Source organism: Canis lupus, chromosome 11 (assembly GCF_048164855.1).
Source record: "Canis lupus baileyi chromosome 11, mCanLup2.hap1, whole genome shotgun sequence".
Lineage (NCBI taxonomy): Eukaryota > Metazoa > Chordata > Mammalia > Carnivora > Canidae > Canis > Canis lupus.
In genome coordinates this window covers 47,686,221-47,708,317 of record NC_132848.1, presented here as the reverse complement: position 1 = coordinate 47,708,317, position 22,097 = coordinate 47,686,221, and the positions used below count along the sequence as shown (strand labels likewise).

At 46.8% G+C, this 22,097-nt stretch overlaps 2 protein-coding genes across 5 annotated transcripts in view; one reads left to right on the top strand and one right to left on the bottom strand.

Annotated features, from left to right (window-relative positions):
- Window positions 1-5,023: 5,023 nt before the first annotated feature.
- On the bottom strand, window positions 5,024-13,029 carry ACTR1B (actin related protein 1B). Of its 2 annotated transcripts, XM_072768101.1 has the most exons (12): window positions 12,865-13,024; window positions 10,858-10,922; window positions 9,521-9,596; window positions 9,256-9,352; window positions 9,015-9,140; window positions 8,545-8,669; window positions 8,110-8,326; window positions 7,878-7,970; window positions 7,612-7,786; window positions 6,524-6,585; window positions 6,237-6,277; window positions 5,024-6,071 (listed from the first exon to the last, which is right to left on the bottom strand). In XM_072768101.1, the coding sequence occupies exons 5-12, from the start codon at window positions 9,105-9,107 to the stop codon at window positions 5,969-5,971; spliced, it is 909 nt and encodes a 302-aa protein (XP_072624202.1). In that variant the 5' UTR covers window positions 9,108-9,140; window positions 9,256-9,352; window positions 9,521-9,596; window positions 10,858-10,922; window positions 12,865-13,024; the 3' UTR covers window positions 5,024-5,968. The 2 variants fall into 2 exon arrangements, with proteins under 2 accessions (XP_072624202.1, XP_072624201.1); XM_072768100.1 differs by lacking the exon at window positions 9,256-9,352 and having other exon boundaries at window positions 12,865-13,029.
- A 215-nt stretch (window positions 13,030-13,244) lies between these two features.
- Window positions 13,245-22,097, top strand: part of C11H2orf92 (chromosome 11 C2orf92 homolog) — a 46,045-nt gene continuing 37,192 nt past the window's right edge. The window contains exons 1-4 of one of the 3 annotated variants that reach the window (XM_072768098.1): window positions 13,245-13,385; window positions 13,589-13,710; window positions 20,729-20,864; window positions 21,502-21,551. The gene's annotated coding sequence lies outside the window, so the exon portion shown is untranslated. Of the gene's footprint in view, window positions 13,440-13,588; window positions 13,711-20,728; window positions 20,865-21,501; window positions 21,552-22,097 lie in introns of all 3 variants that reach the window. The other 2 variants (XM_072768095.1, XM_072768097.1) reach the window with 2 other exon arrangements.

Below are 22,097 nucleotides of genomic sequence, written 5' to 3'. Positions count from 1 at the left end.
GATTCTCCCTTAAAGAAAGAAAAATCAAAAAAAGAGAAAGAAAAATCCCAGTACATGTCCAGACTGGTAGGCAGGATAATGCCTCCCTACCCCACAAGCACCCCACAAATGTCCATATCCTTTAGGGTCCTGGAACCTGTGAATAGGATGTTAGGTCATGTAGTAAAAAATTACTTAAGATTGCAAATTGACTGACCTTAAAATAGGGAGATTATCTTGAATTATCCAGGTGAGCTCAATAACAAGGGCAGAAGAAGAGTCTGAGGGAGATGTGGCTGTGGGAGAATGGTCAAAGATGCAGTGTTGTTTTGAAGCTGGAAGAAGGGGGATACAAGCCAGGGAACGCAGGGCAAGGGATGCAGCCTATAGAAGCAAATAAATGATTCTCCCTCGTCTCCAGAAAGAAATGCAGCTTTGTTCATATCATTTCAGCCCAGCAAGACCCATGTCAGACTTCTATAGATAGAAATATGTGTTGGTTTAAGCCACAAAGTATGTGATAATTTTATTATGGAAGCAATAGATCAGAAAGTTTAACTTCTGCCTCCTGAGCTAGTGGGCCTTAAATTTAGCTGCACATTAGAATCACCTGGGGAAATTTTATAACTCTCAATGCCCAGGTCCTACTCACACCGTTAAAGCAGAGTGTCTGGGGGTGGGACACAGGCTTCAGAACCTGTTCCCCATGTAATTCCAGTGTAGCCCTAGCTGAGAACCTCTGCCTTGGGCTAACCACGTAACTGTGAGCAGCTCTTTTCCTTGCCTCTTGGTAACTGGAAGCCTAGTGGCAGACAGGAAATGTAACACTCCCCTATGAGGAATATCAAACCTTTCCTTTGGGTGGAAGTGAGCTGCTCCCTTCTAAACCTCTGGCTATTCGGTGGCTTAGAAATTGGATCCCATCTCCCCATCTCTAGAGTCTAGAGAAGACTATAAACCTGTGATGGTATTAAACAATCTGCAAGTACAGAATAAACTTGTTTCCTGGAACGATTTGATTGTAAGTTGCTGATCTGATGCCCCATCACACTTGAGTGTGTATTTTTTATAAAGACATTGAAATACCATCTATAACCATCAAAATTAAGAAATTACAATTTATACATTTCTGCCATTTAATCCTCAGACCCTATTCAGGGCTAGCTAAATGGGCCTATAATATCCTTTATAGATACAGTTCAGAATCATGTGTTCCCATTAGTTGTCCTGTCCTTTTAGCCTCCTCCACTCTGGAACAGTTCCTCAGTCTTTCCCTGACTCCTATGACCTTGACACTTCAAAAATTGCACCAACAACTCAGATTGGTTTGATGTTTCCCCAGGATTGGATTCGGGATTATGTGTCTTGGGCCCAAGCACTGCAGAGGTGATGCTGCGCTCTTCTTGCTAGGCATACGGATGTCACCTCGTCCCAGTGCTGATAGGATCTACTTGATCAAACTAATGTCTGCCAGACTTCTCCACTGTGCAGTTGTTCTTCAATTATTAATAAGTATCTTATGGGGGCCACACTTTTGAGATGTCAGTAACTTGCTCCTCAAAACTTTCTTTAAAAAAAGATTTATTTATTTATGATAGACAGAGAGAGAGAGAGAGAGAGGGGCAGAGAACAGGCAGAGGGAGAAGCAGGCTCCATGCAGGGAGCCTGATGTGGGACTCGATCCCAGGACTCCAGGATGGTGCCGTGGGCCAAGGCAGGCACCAAACCGCTGAGCCACCCAGGGATCCCCCTCATGAAAACTTTTATTAATTTGTAGGAGTATGAACTTATGCTTTGATATTTAATGGATTATAATTCTTAATTATTATTTAACTTTTGATGTTTAATTTGTTCCAAATTTGGCTGGTAGGAGCTTCTTCAGGTTGATGCCTGTGGCATCTTGACATGTTCCTATCATTCTTTGAGCACTTATTTTCTGGCACTAGATATTCCAGGCTGTTTATAAACTCATAAGGTACTATTATTATTATTATTATTATTGCCACTCCCACATTAGAGATGGGGAACCCTAGAAACAGCTGAGGATTATGCAGCTAGCTAGTTGTGGTGGCAGGATTGTGAATCCAGAACACTTAGCTTGAGCCTGAACCTTTTTCCACCCCTTTGAGGTAATTTTAGATTTGCAGAGAGACTGCACAGAGTTCCTGTATACCCTTCACCCAGTTTCCCCTACGTTAACCTAGCACAATGATTGAAACCAGGAAATTCACACTCATATGGTGCTATTCACTAATTTTGCTGGCTTTCCCAGTAAGGTCCTTGTCCTATCCAGGACCTCACATTGCATTTCACTGTCAAACCTCAGTCTTCTTTAATCTGTGACAGTTGCTGTCTTTACTTTCATATAACTTGCCACTTTAGAATAAGAGAACTGGTCCATAATTCGTAGAATGCCCTCAGTTTGTTCTGTTTGTCATCCCTGGCTAGATTGAGGTTATGGGGGAATACCACAGGTGACATTGCACCCTTTAGTGCATCAGAAGGAGAGACGGTGACTGATTACTGGGGATGCAAACTTTGATCACTGGTTTTTTAAGGTGGTATCCACTAGGTTCCTCCACCATACAGTTATTATTCTTCCTTTTGTAATTACTAGTTATTTTCTGGGGAGATACTCTGAAGCAATACAAATGTTCTTTTGCTTAACTAGTGTTTGCATCCATTTTTGTCTACAGTTAGTACTGTGGTGTTTGTCTATGGTGATTTCCATTCTCCATTATTCCTTCAAGAATTGAACTACTCTAAGGAAGAACTGTCTTTGTCCTCCATGTATAATCTATTCAATTTATTTATATTAGAGTGGATTCACAAATATTTTTTTCTATGGCTTATAATCCACCACAGATTTGCTCACTGGGTGCTCCTTCAAGTTGGTTTATTTGTCCTTAAGACAACAAGCTCCCTCCTTTTGGGGACACTTCCTTCTCTATGGTACCACAAGATATTCCAGGCTCATTTTATACTTTATCTGCCTTAGATCTAGAATTCCTCCAGGGAGCTCTGATTCCTTTCATTGAAGAGTAGTATTCAGAAGCCCTGATCTAGACACTATATGTGCTTGTTGCTGTTGGGGTGTCAGTGTGTCTAGGCCTTCCCAGCAGACAGGGCTGGGAAATACATATAGTCTAACCCTAGCATTCACAGAGGAAGGCCTAATTATTTCAGCATCTATCTTTATATATTTTAAAAACCATGAGTCCATACCTCCAATCCCAATCTAACACCACAAAGCTCATTCTAGCCTTACCTAACCTTTTTGTCTGTAGCTTTTCTCCAACAGTGAGAAACCTGCCATGACCAGAGATCTGTAACCATACTGTCCCTACTGGGAGGGAGGAGTAGTGAGGAGGAGGATGCATTGTTCTTGGCCTTAGAGGATGGGATTTTGACAGACATGAGGGAAAGTCCTTTCCAGCAGACAGTAGAAGCTGGTGGGCAAAGCAGGCATGATGATGTGCAAACCTAAAACAGGAAAGGAACCAATCCTAAAGAGCCTGAATTTAATGCAACATATGGTTCATAAAGGGGATTTCACCTGTGTCACATCAACTTAGTTTTATTCTCCCAGTCAGTGGAGAACTGCCTGACATGTTGGATTAGTAAGTGGCAGAACCAAGGCTATATGGGCTTAAGATCCAAGGGCAAATGGACGGGGTAGGGAGGAGAATGAAGCTACCATTGCAAAATAGGGTGGTAGAGGCCATTACAGTAAAGGAATGGGTAGGAAACACATTATAGAAGAACCATCAGAACGTGGTAAATGCGGAATCTGGAGGCGATAAGGAAGGGAAGAGTCAAAGTGATAATGCTCCAGACCTGTGTAGTTTGGAGAAAGTGGTACCGTGAACCGAACCACCAAAAGGGTTCTATGTAAATCGTTTCTCCCTTGAGGGTAGGTACAGGCTTCACTGCTCTGTGACCACAAAGCCTCACAAAATGCCCTGTGACGATTGGCCTCAGTCAGCTCTTCCCTACTACCTGAGCTCCTCAGCTCTCCACCCTCCCTCAGCTCGACCAACTCCAAATGGATTGAACACACAGCTATGACAACCATTCTCTCATCACCTAGGATGCAGCTAAAAACCCTCTCAACGCCCTCCACGTGCTGGCCCCAACCTCCCTTTTGTGTTTGTCTTGCATTCCAGCCCTTCCCTGCTTGCTTGGCGTCACTTGGGTCCATGCTCTTCTCTCAAGCCCCACTGGTCCCAGGCATCCTTTGAGCTCTTGTTTCAACCTGAAAGGCCCTCCCCTCCCTGGCTGACCTCTCCTGAATCTGTGTAAATCAGCCTGCCACTTGAGGGGTTAGATGTCCTTCTCAGCCTCACAACACTACGAAAAGAGCAAGTTCATCTTCTTCCCCCTGACCCATACATTTTTGGGGGCAAAGACATGTCTTGTTTACCATTGGCCCCAAAACTATGGCACCCTCCTGGACATACTGCAGGAGTCCCAGTCCCTGATGAAGGAAAGGGCAGTCACTGAATTCTGCCTCACTGTACCTCTCCACCCCCCCACCACTGTTTCTTCCTTCTGGAGGAAGAGCTTAGCTCATCAACACAGCCTTCTCTACCTCCTCCAATAGCCTCTTTCCAGCTGGCCTGACCCCTGAACCTGCACCACCGTTAGGTTTATCAGCCTCAGCCATGTCTGAGCAGGCCAGCAGAAGTGCCCAAACAATGCGTGTGTGCGGATATACCAAGCCCCAGCCCTGCCTGTCACGAGATCCTATCCAGGAATAAGGCTGAGGAAGGCAGCCTTGTTCTCTGCTTCCAAGTCAACTCCTCCTGGTGGACTGTAGCGAGTGGGTAATGAGGCTGGGGAATTCTACCACGGGGTTGAGAGCTCAACCTCCTGGGGCCTCTTATGCCGCGTTGCCCCACCAACCACTGGAAACCCTCAGGCTTCTGAACTAGAGCCAGTGCCACGCTGCCTTCTTGCTGGTCCTTCCTTTCTCTCAAGGTCCCCAGGGATAGATGAGTGAACAATAACACAAAACCACAAGAAAACAGAACCACACACTAGGCCTTGTCCATAATTATTACTATAATGATTTACAAAAAAAGTTTTCAGGCAGCTGTGTTAAATTATTGTACATTTCTGGGAGAGGGAAGTGGGGGTCCTGGCCATAGTCAATGAAAACCTCCTTCGTGGGACAGGTGGGAAAAGGAAACGTGCCCCCCATACTCCCTCTAGGTCTGACTCCAGATCCAGTGGCTTCTGGGAGTGGCAACCAATGAAGACCATTAACCCTTTCCTACCCAAGATACTAAGGTAAATGAGGAGTGGTGTCAATGAAGTGCTTTGAAGGGAAACTACAATAATCCATGATCCTCTGCCCTGATCCTGGGGCAGACCCTTTGCTGGGGATGGAAGACTGCCCAGTCCTCAGCCTACACCAAGGCATCTACCCAGGAAGACAGGAAGACTGAATGTGACAAGGTAAGGGATGCCTAGGTATGGCACAGGAAGCAGTGCTGCACCAGTGGGGAGCTGCTGGCCACCCCTCCACCCCACGCCTCAAGGCTAGCTACACAGGCATCCAGGCACTCTGGCTCTGGGAGGGATCCTGTCAAAGGAAACGGGGCTGTTGGGCATCTGGCCTTGGAGCTCGAGGAAGCAGCCCCAAGGGTCAGAGCAAGACCCTGCCAAGGGGGACTGCTGGAACAATCTAAAGCTGGGCCCCTCAATTCCTAAATTCCAGCTCATGACTCCATCCATGCAGCTAAATGTTACTGTGTGTGTGTGTGTGTGTGTGTGTCTGTGTGCAGGGCAGGGCTGCAGGGAAGCATGGTTGCCCCATCTGCCCAGGGTTCAGGGCATGCAGGGGACCCTAGTCCTAGGATGTAGAGCCCAGACCAGAAAGGGTTAAGGGCTCTGACTCCCCTTTCCTTCCGCTCTTCCAACAAGCTCTTCCAACATGGCTCTTCCAACACGGCTCTTCCAACACGCTACACTTCTTCCTCTGGCACTAGAATGTTTTACGATGAATAGCACGGGAGCCATCCTCTTCATACTCCTTTTTGGATACCCACATCTTCTTAAAGGTATCCAGCGAGGCCAGGATGGAGCCACTGGGAGGGAGGAGGGAAGGATAGACTCTTGTGGACCTGAGGGCTGGGCCATCTACCCTTTCTAGGCACTCAAAGCTCCATCTCTACCTGCGAGGGAAATCCACCCACCTCCACCTGGCCTGGGCCAATGGTCTCCCAGAGCCCTCCCTGTGAGCCCCTCCTCACCCAATCCACGTGGAGTACAGCCGTTCCTGAGGGGCCGAGATCTATGGGAACAAATAGCAATGTAATTGCCTGTCACCACACAGCAGCCCCCACCACAGCCTTGGGAGCCTTTCTCCTGGGGCCTGAGGCCACAAAACAAGTGCATCAGCTGGGACAGTAGGAGCAGCTGAACGGGGAGGAGGCAGCTGAGCTTAACTGGGAGAGGGTGTCTGCAGGTGGCAGTTGTACCTCCCCCAGTCAAGGTTGCCCAGCACCCTCATGCCCCATGGGACTCCCTGTAACCTCACCTTGATTTTGACATCCTTTGGGGCAAGCTTCTTCACTTCACTTAGCAATCGGTCACCGAAGCCTGTGAATACAAGGCTGGTTGAGCCCAGGGTTCACTAGCACCCCCATCTCCAAACTCTGGTGCCCCCAAGTGCTGCCACCCTTCCTTTAGTAGTTCTTTCCAGGATCAAGGATGGTGGGGGCAAGCCATCCCAATGGCAAGAAAGAGCCAGCACCATGACTGAGGTGGGCCCAGCTTCCTCAGAGAGGCAGCATGAGAGGGGAACTCCAGGTTACACAGCTTCATCTGGCCCCACGCTCTTCCACCCAAAGCAAAATCAAAGGCAAATGACAAATCAGGGGGAAAATATCTTTTCTGCCCATCACAGAGGCCAAGATCACATGGGGGGGCTGTGATCTTTCGCTGGGGACTCTCCACCATAACTGGTGGGGGTGTAAGTGGCATAGCTTCCAGGGGAGGGGGAGACTGGTGGTATCTACCAAATAACAAGTACCTATGTCTACCCTCTGACTCAGCAAGTCTCCCAGGATTTCACCTTCATGGATTTTTATTATGTGAGGTTATCCAACACGGCACCTCTGTGATTTGCGGTGGCTGCAACAACACTGCAGGCCATCGGCAGGTCAGTGGGGAAATGGCATAGCCATTCAGGGAAATGTCACATGGCCGTATTAAAGAGCTCATGTGGATGGGGAAAGACCTTCCAGGCATGGGACTGTGTGAAAAATACACAGTGTGCAGCCTGGAGAGCATGTCATGATGGGTATAAAAGCAGGAGTGAGGGGAAATGCACATTTGCTAATATGCACAGTGCTGCTGAGCATACAGTTGAGAAGCTTACAACTCCTGGGGGAGGGAGTGGGGTGACCAAGATGGGGGAAAGAGACGTCTTCTTACAAATCTTAGATCTTATGTGAGCTTATTACAAAGTCAATAAAATTTCACTTAAAACTTCTCTCAAAAAAAAAAAAAAATGCTCACTGAGCCCCAAAAAGCCAACAGAAAATGGAGCCCCAAAAAACCTCCTAGGCTCCAGGGAGTGGGGTGTAGTCTAGGTCTTGATCACCACCTCCCCAACAGCAGTACCTTTGAAGAGCGTGGAGCCACCCGAGAGCACAATGTTGGCGAAGAGTGTCCGGCGGAGGTCCATGTCAGACTTGTGGATGGCAAAGACCAGCACCTCGTGGAGCCCCTCGCTCTCATCACCTACCAGGTCCGGCTGGAACAGCAGCTCAGGAGCCCGGAACCGAGCCGGCCCCACCTTTGGAACACAAGATTGAGGGCAACAGGCTTCTTATTCCTCTAGGTGCCAGCATCACCACTGCCACCTGGTGCCAGGCCTCACAACTTACGTCGAGCACGCTGCCATCTGGCAGGGTGTACTGAACCTTCTCAGTCTCCAGAGCCTCATCCTTCTGTGGGTTGATGGAGAGGTAACAGGCTCGCTGCGGTGGGCAGGGACACAACGCTCAGAAGGCTGCAACCGGGAAACCCACACCCAGGGCTCAACCTCATGCCTGGGTGCCACCGCCTCCCACTGCTCCACCCAGCTGGCCTCCACACCCTCTTCCTGCCCTCTGTCACCTCTTTGATGGTCCGCACGACCTCAAACTCAGCTGAGGTGTGAAAGTCAACTCCTTCCTTGCGCAGCAGGAGCCGGAGATAGCGGGAGACATCCCGGCCAGCAATGTCCACCCGCATGATGGAGTGTGGCATGGCAAAGCCCTCGTAGATGGGCACAGCATGAGTGACCCCGTCCCCTGAGTCTAAGACCACTCCTGTCGTGCGTCCTGTCGCATACCTGTCACCAGGTCAGTGTCCCTTCACTTCAGCCACTGAGGCACGGGGCCCTCCTCCCCCCTGGAAGGGACCCTGGGACATTTGTATTATCTGGTCTGAAAAAGGGACACGAGGGACTCCCTAAAGGAACCGTTACCCGGGGGGCTGTTTCTATAGGGATGTCCAACAAGAGCCAGAGGATGGGGACTCAGGAGACCCCAGGGTTTAGGGAGCACTCACAGGCTGAGCACCGCCTGCATGGAGATGAACAGGGCTGGCACGTTGAAGGTCTCAAAGAACACCTCTGCTGCTTTCTCCCGGTTCTTACTCGGGTTGAGTGGAGCCTCCGTTAGGAGAACAGGATGCTATAAGACATGGCAGGGTTTAGGCATGTGCAAAGACAATGTGCTAAGCCTAAAGAGGATCTTCCTGGACAGCCAAAACCCCCGCTGCGAGCACACGTAGCTACAGCCTTCTGGAGGGTAACATCCCACTATCTGCCAGCAGTTTCTCTTTCAAAGATCCAGCTTTCTCTGGAAAACTCTACTTGGCATTCGCCGACTGCATGTACCCACATATACGCAGTGACGAAGCAGCAGGCCCTAACAAAATGCAGAGGAAGTGCAGGAGCATAAGCAGGAAGGGAAGAGCAGGGAGAGGGCACCCCTGAGCACTGGGAGCCTGGCGGAGGGAGGGGGGGGCTGCCACACCTCCTCCGAGAAAGTCTGCAGCTGATCCTTGGAGTAGACGTACTGCCAGATGCGCTCCATGTCATTCCAGTCTCGCACCACACCATGCTCCATGGGGTAGCGGATGGCCAGCAGCCCCCGGTGCTCCTGCAGAGGAAGGTGGGAGGGCCAGCTGGAGCACCCGGCCCCTCTCCAGCAACGGCTTTCTGCCTTCTTGGAAGCCTCCCCTTCATCTGCCCTGAATAGAACCACCATTGCTTACTGGGTGTCCCCATGCCTGGTAGCCGGGTCCTGAACTCAGCACAGGCTCATCTGTCCAGTAGCACCTTCTTAGGCCCTCAGAGCCTGGTCAGCTTCAACTGGCAGGGGACAGAGAGGGTGGGGACATGCTCCCTCCCACCTAGTCCTCCCCTTCCAACGCTGGCTGAAAACAGATGCCCCCCCAGAAGGTACAGCTCTGACCATGAGCCCATGTTCCTGGGACCAGAGACCCCAAGCCCTGGCAAATGCATGTTCCAAGGTATTACCTCTGCTTTTGGTCCAATGAAAAGGTCTCCCTCCAGGGCTCCAGCCATCACTCGCATGTGCTTAGGGCGCCCAACACTACAAGGATAGGTCAAGTCAACAAGGTGGGCAGGGGGCGTGGAAGAGCCCACATCCAGGAAAACCCAAGTCTAACTCCTGTGGTCAAAAGTGTAATTACTCTAAAGCATCGGGACCTGGCCATGTGGCAAAGGCCAGAACCCAGGCCTACAGGATATGGGCCTACAGAGCAGGCCTTGGCAGGAGGGCATGCTCAGGGTCAGAAGGAAAGGGATCCTTTCCATTCCCGACTCTCCATCCTAGAGAGGCTGGGAGCTCTGGAATCTTAGCTCCTCATGGTCCAGCCCTGGCAGAGGGTCAGCTTCTGCAGCCACAATGACTCAGCCCACACTCTCGATTTCAGGAGGGCAGGGCTGCCGCACCGTCTGTAGACCAAGGTCCCAGGAAGTTGGATCATGGCTCTTGTCCACCCCTCTCCCATTTATTTGATCCTGCCCCTTCCCACTACCAGGGCTTCCAGACTAAAGACTCAGTTTTTGCAAGACTGGACAAGCTACCATTCCAAAACGTGACCCAAGTTTCCTGCACATCGATAGGAAGGTTTAACTGAACCCAAGTGGAGTTCAGAATTGAAAGCTGAAGCCCTACTGAGTGCTTGGTGCTCCAAGCTGGCCCTGTCCCCAGATGAGGCCTGGGGTTCTTGGTATAGTCAGCCACTTTGGGAGGCCTCAGGATCCCCCAACATGCCCTGCTTAGCCAATCCCTCTAAAACCTTCAGGATTTGAGAAGTGGTACCACCTAGGGAATACTTCCCAATGGGCTAGAGTGGCTGAAGCAGTGCTCCGGGTTTCCCCTGTGCTTTCTCATCCCTCTTATCCCTGCCACCACTGGCTCCATTCAGGGAAATATTTCCCTTGACTGAAACCCATTATTTTCTAGAGCTGGAAAATAAATAAGCCCTGAAAGAAACATTTCCTGGGAGGAAGGGATGGCTATGCATTAACTCCCACTCTTTCTCCTCTGAGTTTGGGTTTTTCTCCCAGAGATGTCTCTCTTAAAATCTTGCTGCTACTACCCCAGCCAATTTCCAAGAGAATGCTGGTGGCTTCTCCCTCCCTGGCTAAAGATGGGATCAAAATCAGACTTCAAAGACTAGGAAGCCCACAGCACTTCCAGAGCTGGTAACAGCGTTAGCCTCACAAATCTGGTGTCTTCCCTTAAAGGAAGCAAGAGTTGATCTCAAAGAGCGCTATGACACAGAGCCAACGTTCTTCCAGGAATCTGACAAAAAGGTTAGGGCTGCTGCCAGAGCAACACTTACTAGTTTGGGAAACAGTATTTGGGAATCTGGTCTCCTGCAAAGCCAGCCTTGATCACCCCGGAACCCTGCAAGGAAAAACAGTGCTTAGCTCCTGACACACACCTCCAGATGAAGGCAGTGCCCTGCAATAGAGAACCGGCTGCTCCGTCCTGGCAGCCCAGGGTGGAAGTCTGAGATCCCGCCAAGAGGGCAAGATCGTTTACAAGTACACCAATGATTCACAACTAGGGGGTGCTTTGCACACCTTCTCCCAAATTTGACAATGTCTGGAGACTGAGGAGGGGAGGGTAGAGGGAGGGTGCTACTGGCATCTAGAGGGTAGAGCAGGGATACTGCTACATATCCTACAATACACAGGCCAGCCCCTCACACCAAGAATTATCTAGCCCAGAATGTTAATGGTGCGGAGACTGAGAAACCATGAAGTACGTCCTCTGCACACTCTACGGTCAGCTGCAGGCAGGAGGAATCCCTGGCCATCCCGCCTCTCCCCCCAGAGCAAACACGGATCACATACAGGACCCACTCGGGAAGCTCACTGTGTACACAGCAACAACTGGCACCTCTCTTCAAGTAGCTCCTCCCAAGAATTTGCTGCTCCAGCATGGAAACTGGACTTAGGATCTTAAAGGGAACCTTTAAGAACCATCCCACTAATGAAGGAATCAGCCTCTCAATCTCACTTCCCACAGACTGCCATCACAACCTTTTGGGTCTGAGTGCAGAAATAAACATCCTCACGTTACAGAGGAGGGGCTGGAAGCCCACAGGGACCAGGCAAGCTCTGAGCTCCTAAGCTTGTTGGTTAGCCTAAATGAGTTATCTGCCCACCAAGAAAGGGAGTGTCCTACTCCTTCCTGCAGCCTGCTGGAGAGCACCCCCAAGCCCAGTTCTAGCCTTCATATTAAACATCCCCTGCTGTGACTCAAGGAGCCCATGTGGATACTCCAAAAAAAGACAGCCATTCAGGATTACATCGGGGTCATGTGGGAGGGAGACACATCCCAGAAAGAGGAGTGAGTCATTATAAAAAACTCCAAGGCAAACACAGCAGAGGCAGATACCCAGGCTAGGGGCCTGGTATGAATCTAGATCCATAGATTCCCCTGCCCTTCATTCTCCTCCCATGGACCAGAAATCCTCAGAGGGCAGCTGAAAACATGTCGAGCCCCAGTGGTGAAGGACAAAGCCACAAGGAAGCCAGGGAACTTTTCCCTGAAGCTTCCAGACCATTATCCCAAACTGCTGTGGGTCCTGGCAAGAGTGGTCCTGGACTCTCCCCCACTGTCCTGCTAGCTGTGGAATTTCTGCTCTGCACCGGCAGGGCGCACTTTAAGGAGCGGGTCAAAGTAGCCAAACCAACCAGCTGATGGTGGACAGACATGTGGTTCTCAAGAGCTTAACCAGTATTTTCTTTTCTTTTTTTTTTTTCCAGTCAAAGAAAAAGCGCACAGTAGAGCACAGCCTGCCCACCGTGGAGGTCCTGTAAGAGTTGCGGCCCCTTGGGAAGGGCAAGGACAGATCAGGCCAGCACTGTGCAAAAAGGACAAATGCCGTCCCGTCCCTCCTCTTCCACTAGGAGGGGCACTCGGGCCCCGGGAAACGGGTAAAGGCGCTGGGGTCGAAACCTAACCAGTGTCTCCCTCTCAACCACCAAGGGTCCAGAGGGCGGCCCCAGGCCTGACACACGGGAGCACCGGCGGGCCCGTGCGGCTCTCACTCCAGCGCTGCCGATGCTGACCGAGGGCCGCCGGTCGCATGGGCTCCCGCCTCTCCAGGACCTCCCCGCCGGGCTCGGGGAGGGTTCGGGCAGCGGCTCCGCAGCACCGGTGGAGGGACCGGCCCCACGGCGCGGGCTACAGAGCCAGGGAGCAGGAGAGCCCCCGGAGGAGCCGGCGGGCGGGCAGGGCCTGGACCACTAGCCGAGGTGGGCGGACCCCCCCGCGGCCCTCCGCGTGCGCCCCCGGGGGCGGGGCGCCCGCCCTCCCCCCGACTGCCGGGCCTCACGTTGTCGATGACCACGGGCTGGTTGGCGATAATGTCGTAGGACTCCATGGCCCGGCCGGCCGGCCCTGCCCAGCAGGCGGGCTGCAGGAGGCACCGGCGAGCGGGCAGGCGGGCGGACCCGGACGGCGGCCGCTCCAGACACCGTGCCGCGCCCCTCCCACCCCGCGCGCGCAGCCTACGCCAGCCCCGCGGGGCTTGCTGGGGGGCGGCCCCCCCGCGGCCAATCACCGCTCCCACTCGGGCGGATTGATGCGGGCGCCCCGGGCCTGCGGCGGGCGGGGGGGCGGGGCCTCCGGGTGCGGGCCAGCCAATTGCGGCCTTCCGGAAGTACTGCGGGGGCGCTCCCAAGGTAGGCTGCGCCGCGTAGGGGATGACGTCATGGCTCGGCTCTTAAAGGGGACTTGGACGGAGCCGAGGGGGCCGCTGAGAGTCACCTGCCCAGAAAGACGTCGTTCCCGAGCGGCAGCACCTGCGACCACGCTACTTCGCGAGCGCGTGGTCCCCGAGGAGGCCGGCGCTGGGTATTTTACCCAAAACATTTCTTTACTGAGCCCCGAAGAGGATCCTTTTTTCGTGTAAAAATTACAATTCTGTGGTAACTTGGTAGCTGGCGTTAGTTCAAAACCTATGTGTTTGCAGAGCACTTCTACCCATTTGACATAGATTATGTTAAATCTTTGCAATGACTCTATCAGGTAGCTGTATTCTTATTCCCGTTTTGCAGATGTGGGAACCGAGGGGCCTCGTACTGCTGTGACTAGCCCAGGGCTCCCCACAACCCCGCAGCCTCCAGCCCTGCAGCAGTGCAACGTGGAGTCCTAATTCGTTTACCAAACTGAGCCGTAGGTATGTGCTACCTTTCCCACTGAACTGTGAGATTAAATTTGGTCAAAGTGAAGCACAACATCATACAGAAAAGTGCAGAAATCACATTTCTATGAATTATTACAATGGGGACACGCTTGTACAGCAATAACCGAGTTTAAGAAACAGAGCATGACCAGGATCCCAGGAGCTACCCGTTCCTCTCAGTCACTGCCTGGCTTTTTTCTTTCTTTATTTCTTTCTCTTTCTTTTTTAAATATTTTATTTATTCATTCATGAGAGACGCAGAGAGAGATGCCTGGCTTTTCCTGCGAGGTGACCGCTTTCCTGAATTGCAACACCAAAGGTTAGTTTTGCCTACTGAGGAACTTTTTTGCAGTGGAATCATCAGTATGCGTTCATAAAATGAGCCACTGTGAACCGTTAAAAATAACGAAGCTTTATATAATCTCATGTGAAGCACATCAGGACATAGGAATCAAAGCAAAGAAAGCCACAGTATCCAGAATGTTATACGGTCCTGTCTCCAAAGAGTCTATGAGGCACCTTCAGGGCTTTTTTAATATGGGAAAGAGCCCGATGGCAAATGTGGGTGAATGAAGGGAGAATTCTTTTTTTTTTTTTCAACATAAACTTTTTTTGGTATTAAATTGTTTTTAACTTGTTCGTGCATATTTTTACTCGCATTTATTTTATTGCGAGAGAATACACACAACATAAAATTCACCATCTTAACCATTTTTAAGTGTACAGTTGAGTGGTAGTAAGTACATTCATAATGTGCAACCATTACCACCATCCATCCCCAGAACTGTTTTAACCTTGTAAACTCATTAAATAGTAACTCCTCATTCCTTCTCCCCTCAGGCCCTGGGCATCCACTATTCTTTTTGTTTCTATGCATTTAGATAGCTGATATAAGTGGAATCATATAATAGTCACCCTTTTGTGACTAGCTTATTCTATTTAGCATGTCCTCAGGGTTCATCCATGTTGTAGCACATGACAGGATTTCCTTTCTTTTTTTCTTTTCTTTCTCTTTTTCTTTTTCACTTATTAATTTGACACACAGAGAGAGCACAAGCAGGGAGAGTGGCAGACAGAGGGAGAAGGAGAAGCAGGCTCCCCAGTGAGCAGGGAGCCTGATGCAGGGCTTGGTCCCAGGACCCTGAGATCATGACCTGAGCTGAAGTTAGACGCTTAACTGACTGAGCCACCCAGGCACCCCGTGCCCTGTTCTATTTTAAGGATTTTATGGTTTTAATTCTTATATTTAGGTCAAAGACTCATTTTGAGTTTTTTTTTTTGTGTATACTATTGGGTAAGGGTCCAACTTCATTCTTTTGTACGTGAATATCCAGTTTCTCCAGCACCATTTGTTGAAAGGACTGTCCTTTCCCCATTGAATGGTTTTGGCAACCTTGTCAAAAATAATTTGATCATATATGTGAGGGCTTATTTCTGGGCGCTCTATTCCAGTTCGTTGGTCTGTATGTCTGTCTTTAAGATATATTACTTCTTAAATGAAATAAAAAACTGAAGTAAGACTGTATCTATGTGACATTCAAACATTTATGGAAAAAGTGCTAGGGTTCTACTTGTGAAGGAACTCCATGAACCCTAGGCAGCAGAGAAAACAGTGCTGGAAGAGGAGTGGCTGAAAAGGACCCCCAAAGTACACGTTATTGAAGGCTATCCAGCGAACCCAACTGCAGAGGCAGGAGGGCAGGTTCATCAATTATTCTCTGAGATAACCATGAGGAGGAGGAGCTCAGAAACCTTACTTAGGACGGAGAAAGGAAAAAAGGAAAGAAAAACAGGGAGAGGCAGGAGAGAGTGATAGGGTGAAAGGATCCCTCAGACCTGCAAGGCCAGCCACTTCCTCCTTGCTCCTTCTAGCTGCTCTCAGATGTCCCCCTTTTCTTTTCTTTTCTTTTCTTTTCTTTTCTTTTCTTTTCTTTTCTTTTCTTTTCTTTCTTTTCTTTTCTTTTTCTTTTTTTTTGATGTCCCCCTTTTCTTACCTAGATGTCTCCCTTGCCCTTAGATTTCTTTGACCTTCCGAATTTCAGTAACCATTCCTTTTACCCACATTACTAATAAAGACAAAAGCTACCAATGCAGGTTAGTTCTTAACACATGTAGAAGAGCCATAGGAAAGGGTTTTGGGGGACTTCCCTGAGAGACCCCAAAAGAAAGAGAGGATAGCATGCTATGCCTGATGCCACCTCTTCATCCTTTCTACTACAGATACTCACTTGTGGCCACCAATGATGTATGAAAAATTTGTGATCAAACAAAACTATTAAGGAAATACTGTCAACTAAATTAACTCTGAAAATTGGAGGAGTTCTTGCTGTAGCCTGAGTGCTTCTCCTTTGATATCTGCTGGATTCCCCTTTAAGATCTTACCTTATTATTTCTTTGGGAGCATAGAGTGGAAGATTGGGATAAACTGAAGGGTCAGATGCCTGGGTATAATTTGCCATCTTCAAATCAGAACCCTATCATTCTATTTCATTCTTGTATATCTCACAGGTGAAAACATAGGATCACCTTGTTATATACTGCATTTCCTTATGCTTTGTGAGATATAAATGACATACAGTAAACTGCATGTATATAAAGAGTACAATTTGGTGAGTTTTGACATATGAATACACCATGAAACCGTTTTCCCCAGTCAGGATAATGAAGATATATCCATTGCTTAGCAGTTCATCATGGCCTTCATCTTCCGTCTCCCTTCCATGCTTTTATCCTTAGACAAGCGCTGGCCAAAATTTTCTGTACTATAGACTAGTTGTCATTTTCTAGAATTCTCTATTGTGTATGATTACACAGTTACGCATAATACAGTATTTTTTTTAAAGATTTTATTTATTAATGAGAGGCAGAGAGAGAGAGAGAGGCAGAGACACAGGCAGAGGGAGAAGCAGGCTCCATGCGGGGAGTCTGACATGGGACTGGATCCCAGGTCTCCAGGATCAGGCCCTGGGCTGAAGGTGGCGCTAAACCGCTGAGCCACCCGGGCTGCCCCCTATTATTTATTTATTTATTTATTTATTTATTTATTTATTTATTTATTTAATTTATTTATTCATGAGAGACAGGGTGGGGGGCAGAGGGAGAAGCAGGCTCCATGCAGGGAGTCCAACATGGGACTCGATCCCGCGTCTCCAGGATCACACCCTGGGCTGCAGGCAGCGCTAAACTGCTGCGCCACTGGGGCTGCCCCCTATTATTTTTTTAAAGATTTATTTTATTTATTTGAGAGAGAGAGCGTGCATGTGCATGCATATGCATGGTGGGGGGAGGGGCAGATGGAGAAAATCTTCTAGCCGACTCCCTGCTAAGCAAGGAGACTGACTCAACTTCAGGGTCAATCCCACAAGCCATGAGATCATGACCAGAGCTGAAAAAAGAGTAGGACACTTAACCTACCAAGACATCCAGGCACCTCATCCCCTAGTATTAACATCTTGCTTTAGTGTGGTACGTTTGTTATAATTGATGAACCAATATTGATACATTATTATCAGCTAAGGTCTGTAGTTTGCACTAGGGTTCACTCTGTGTTGTACATTCTGTGGATTTTGATAAATGCTATAATGTCATATAAGCACCATTACAGTATCATACATTATAGTTTTGTGGCCCTGAAAAAAATCACCTATGCTCCACCTATTCACTCCTCCCTCCTGAATCTCTGGCAACCACTGATATTTTTACTATTTGTATGGTTTTGCCTTTTACAAAATGTCATATAATTGGAATCAGACAGCATGTAGCCTTTTCAGAAAGGCTTCTATCACTTAGTGTTAGGCGTTTCCTCTCTGTGTTTCTGTGGCTTGACAGCTCATTTCTTCTTATTGCTAAATAATATTCCATTGTTTCAATGTACCACAGTTTTTTTGTTTGTTTGTTTTTTATCCATTCACCTATTGAAGGATATTCTAGTTGCTTTCAATTTTTTGGCAATTGTAAATAAAGCTGGTATAAACATTCATGTGCAGCTTTTTGTCTGAACATGTTTTCAGCTCTTTTGGGTAAATACCTAGGAGTGTAATTGGTGGATGGTAAGCCTATGCTTTTTTAAAGAAACCACCAAACTTCATTCTAAAGTGGCTGTAACATTTTATATTCCCACCAGTAACAAATGAGAATTCCTGTTGCAAAAAAAAAAATTAAAAAAAAATTTTTTTTAAAAAGAGAATTCCCGTTGCTCCACATCCTCACCGCATTTGTTGTCAGTATTTTGTACTTTAGCCATTTTAATAGATGCATAGTGGTATCTCATTACTGTTTTAATTTGCAATTCCCTAATGACATATGATGTTGAGCATCTTTTCATATGCTTATTTGCTACTTGTAGATCTTATTTGGTGAGGTGTCTGTTCAGATCTTTTGCCCATTAAAAAAATATATTTATTTAATTAACAGAGAGATAGTGAGAGAGCACAAGCAGGGGGAGCAGCAGAGGGAGAGGGAGAAGCAGGCTGCCCACTGAGCAGGGACAGGATGACCTGAGCTGAAGGCAGATGCTTAACCATTTAGGTGCCCCTTTTTTTGGCCATTTAAAATTTTTTTTGAGTTTTAAGAATTCTTTGTATTTTATTTGTTTATTTATTTTTAAAGATTTATTTAATTATTATTTTAGACAGAGTGAGGAGGGGGAGAGGGCAGAGAAGAGAGAGAGGGAGAGAATCTTGAAGTTGACTTCCTTTTGAGTGCAGAGCCCAGTGTGGGGCTCTGTCCCAGGACCCTGAGATCACAACCCAAGCCAAAATCCAAAGTTGGCTGCCTAACCAACTGAGCCACCTAGTCACTCCTATTTATTTATTTTTTAAGTAGGCTCCACACCCAGTGTGAGGCCTAATGGAGGGCTACCCCTCCAAGATCAAGACCTGAGCTGAGATCAAGAGTTGGACGCTTAACCCACTGAGACACCCAGGTGCTCCAAGAATTCTTTGTGTATTTTAGATACAAGCCCTTTGTTACATATGTGTTTCACAAATAGCTTCTTCCAGTCTGTGGCTTGTCTTTACATTCTGTTAATACACTTGATTTTTAAATATTGACCTTGTATCCTGCCACCTTATTAAACTCATTTTTTCTTAGAATTTTCTATATAGATAATCAAGTCAACTGAGAATAAAGACAATTTTACTTTTCCTTTCTTTTACTTCCTTTCCTTTTTTTTTAAGAGAGGGTGAGGGGCAAAATCTTAAGCAGGCTCCACACCCATCCTGGGGCACCCTGAGATCATGACCTGAGCAGCAATCAAGAGTCTGATGCTTAACTGACTGAGCCACCCAAGCACCCCTATTTATTTATTCTTTCTTTCTTTCTTTCTTTCTTTCTTTCTTTCTTTCTTTCTTTCTTTCTTTCTTTCTTCTTTCTTTCTTTTCTTTCTTTCTTTCTTTTCTTTCTTCTTTCTTCTTTCTTTCTTATAAATATATACACATTTCATTTCTTTTTACTGCCTTGTTGAATGAATAAGACCTTTTAGAACAATGTTGAATGAAAGTGGTGAGAATGACATTTTTGCACACATCCTGAGATTAGGGAGAAAGCATTCAGTCTTTTGCGATGATATATGTTACTGTAGATTTTTTTATAGATGCCCTTTATCAAATTGAGAAAGGTCCCTTTATTTTACATCAATGGGAGTTTTATCCTAAATAGATGTTAGAGTTTGTCAAGTGCATTTTTTGTATCTAATGTGATGATCATATGATTTTTCTATTAATGTGATGAATTATAGTTATCTATTTTTGAACGTTCAAGCAGCCTGTATTCCTGTAATAAATCTCACTTAGTTATAGTATATTGGCCTTTAAAAATATTGTTGGATTCAATTTTCTTAAATTCAGTTAGGAATTTTTGCATCTTTTATGAAAGTTATTGGCCTATAGTTTTCTTTTATTATAATACCTTTGTCTGGCTTGGTATCAGGATAATGCTCGTCTCATGGAATGAGTTAGGAAGTATTTCCTCAGTTTTAACTCTTTTTTTTTTAAGTTTTAACTTTTCAGAAGATTTTCTATAGAGTTGATGATGTTTATTCCTTGAATATTGGTATAGTTAACCATTGAAGCCATCTGGGCTTTGAATTTTCTTTGTGTGAAGGTTTGTACCTACAAATTTAGTTTCTTTAATGTAGAGCTTTTTCCTTTTTCTTTTTAAAAAATTTTAAAAAGATTTTATTTATTTTTTTATGATAGACATAGAGAGAGAAGGAGGGGCAGAGACACAGGCAGAGGGAGAAGCAGGCTCCATGCCAGGATCCCGACGCAGGACTCGATCCTGGGACTCCAGGATAACACCCTGGGCCAAAGGCAGGTGCTAAACTCCTGAGCCACCCAGGGATCCCCGAGCTTTTTCTTTTTTAGAAAAAACAATTTCTTTTTTATAGAGCAGTTTAGGTTTTTCTTTTCTTTTCTTTTTTTTTTTTTTCTTGAGCAAATTCTGTTTGTATCTTTCAAGGAATCTATGCATTTTATCTGAATTGTGGAATCTATTGGCAAAAAGTCGTTCATAATATAACATTATTTTCCTTTTAACATCTGTAGTATCTGTAGTGATGTCTACTCTCTTGTTCCTGATATTGGTAATGGGTGTTTTCTGTCTTTTTCCCTCTGACTAGAGGTTTATCTATTTTATTGATTTTTCTCAAAGAACCAGCTTTTGGTTTCCTGATTTCTTTTTTCACTGATTTTTACATTATTAAAAGGTACAGTAGGGGCACCTGAGTGGCTCAGTCAGGTAAGCTTCTGCATCAGCTCAAGTCATGATCTCTGGACCCTGGGATTGAGCCCCACATTGGGCTCCCTGCTCAGTGAGGAGTCTGCTTCTCCTTCTCCCTCTGCTCCTCCCCCCTGCTCATGCTATCTCTCTCTCTCTCTTTTTTTTCTCTCTCTTAAATAAATAAATAAATAATATTTAAATAAAAGGTAACAACAACAAACAAACAAGAATATGTGGCAGAGACACATGTAGTCTGTGAAGCCTAAAATATTTTCTATTTGGCTTTATATAGAAAAAGTTTATTGACTCCTGCTCTAGACCTGGATGACTGCATAATTATAGATGTTTTCCCTTCGTACCTTGTCACTCAACAAATCTGCCTAGAAATGAGAGAAATGAGGCATAGGAAGTCTAATGATCACTTAAAAGTAAGTGTCATATGGTGCACTTAGGTTGCAAAGCAGCCTGAATTCTGTTCCTCTGGTGATATTAGCAGATGGAAAGAAGGGAAGGGGTAAATGGTAGAGGAGGTGGTGGAGACTCTGGTAATGGGATTCACTGGGATTCAGCAGTGGCCTGAAGGATGTTAAGGGGACTTGCCTAGTCTTTTATTTCATCAGCAGTAAAATGAAGGTGATGCTGGTGTAGTCCCCACAAGGACAATGGAAGTGGGGAAAGTGGCCAGATTTGAGGATGTGTAGGAAAGTCAGAGAGAATTTGTTCATGGACTGGATATGTGGTGGAGAGAAAGAAAGGGGTCTAGGATGAACCCTGGATTTTGGCCTGAGCACATGGAAGGATGAATTTGTTGCCAAAATGGGGAAAGTAGCAGGAGTGTGCGATGGGGATCAAGAATTAGGTGGTTGTGCATCTTGAGTTTGAAGTTAGCCTATTGCCCATTGCCTTGGTTTCTACTAACTCTCAGCATTGTGTGAAATCTTTCTGGTAAAAAGACTCCAGGGGACTCCATTTCCACCTCACACCTAGCCCACTCTCAGCCCCATCCAGGGTTTTGCTCCACTGAAGCTTCACTCATTTCTTTTCTCATGTCTTTTCCACCTCTAGGTATTTGTTCTCACCTATCAGGATACATTTTTGGCATTTCCATGCATCAGGTAGGTTTACTCTTTCTGGAGGAGATTTTAGACCATCTTGGGAGGCTGTGTTTTTTCTATATAAAGGCAAGTGGCAGAAGTGAGGGAGTCTGTGCCTGTATTTTCTGGTAGGTTGAAGTTGGACATTTCCGATCTTTTGGTTATGCTGCGAATGTGAGTCTTATGTTTTTTTTATATGTTGCTTGTGTTGTTATGTTTTTTGTTTCTGTGGAGATATTTTAGAGAAGTAGGGTTTATGGGGCCACTATTACCTAATGTTATAGGTTGAATTGTATTCCTCTTCCTAAATTTATATGTTGATGTCCTCACCCTCAGTACCTCAGAATGTGGCTTTATTTGGCCTATCTTTTAGACAGGCAATCAAATTATAATGAAGTCCTCTGGGTGAGCCCCAAGCCAGTATGACTTGTCACCTTATAAGAAGAGGAAATTTGGACACAGATACATGTGGAGGAAAGATAATGTGAAGACGTAGGGAGAAGACAACCATTTACAAGCCAAGAAGAGAAGCCTCAGTAAGAACCAACACTGCTGACACCTTGATCT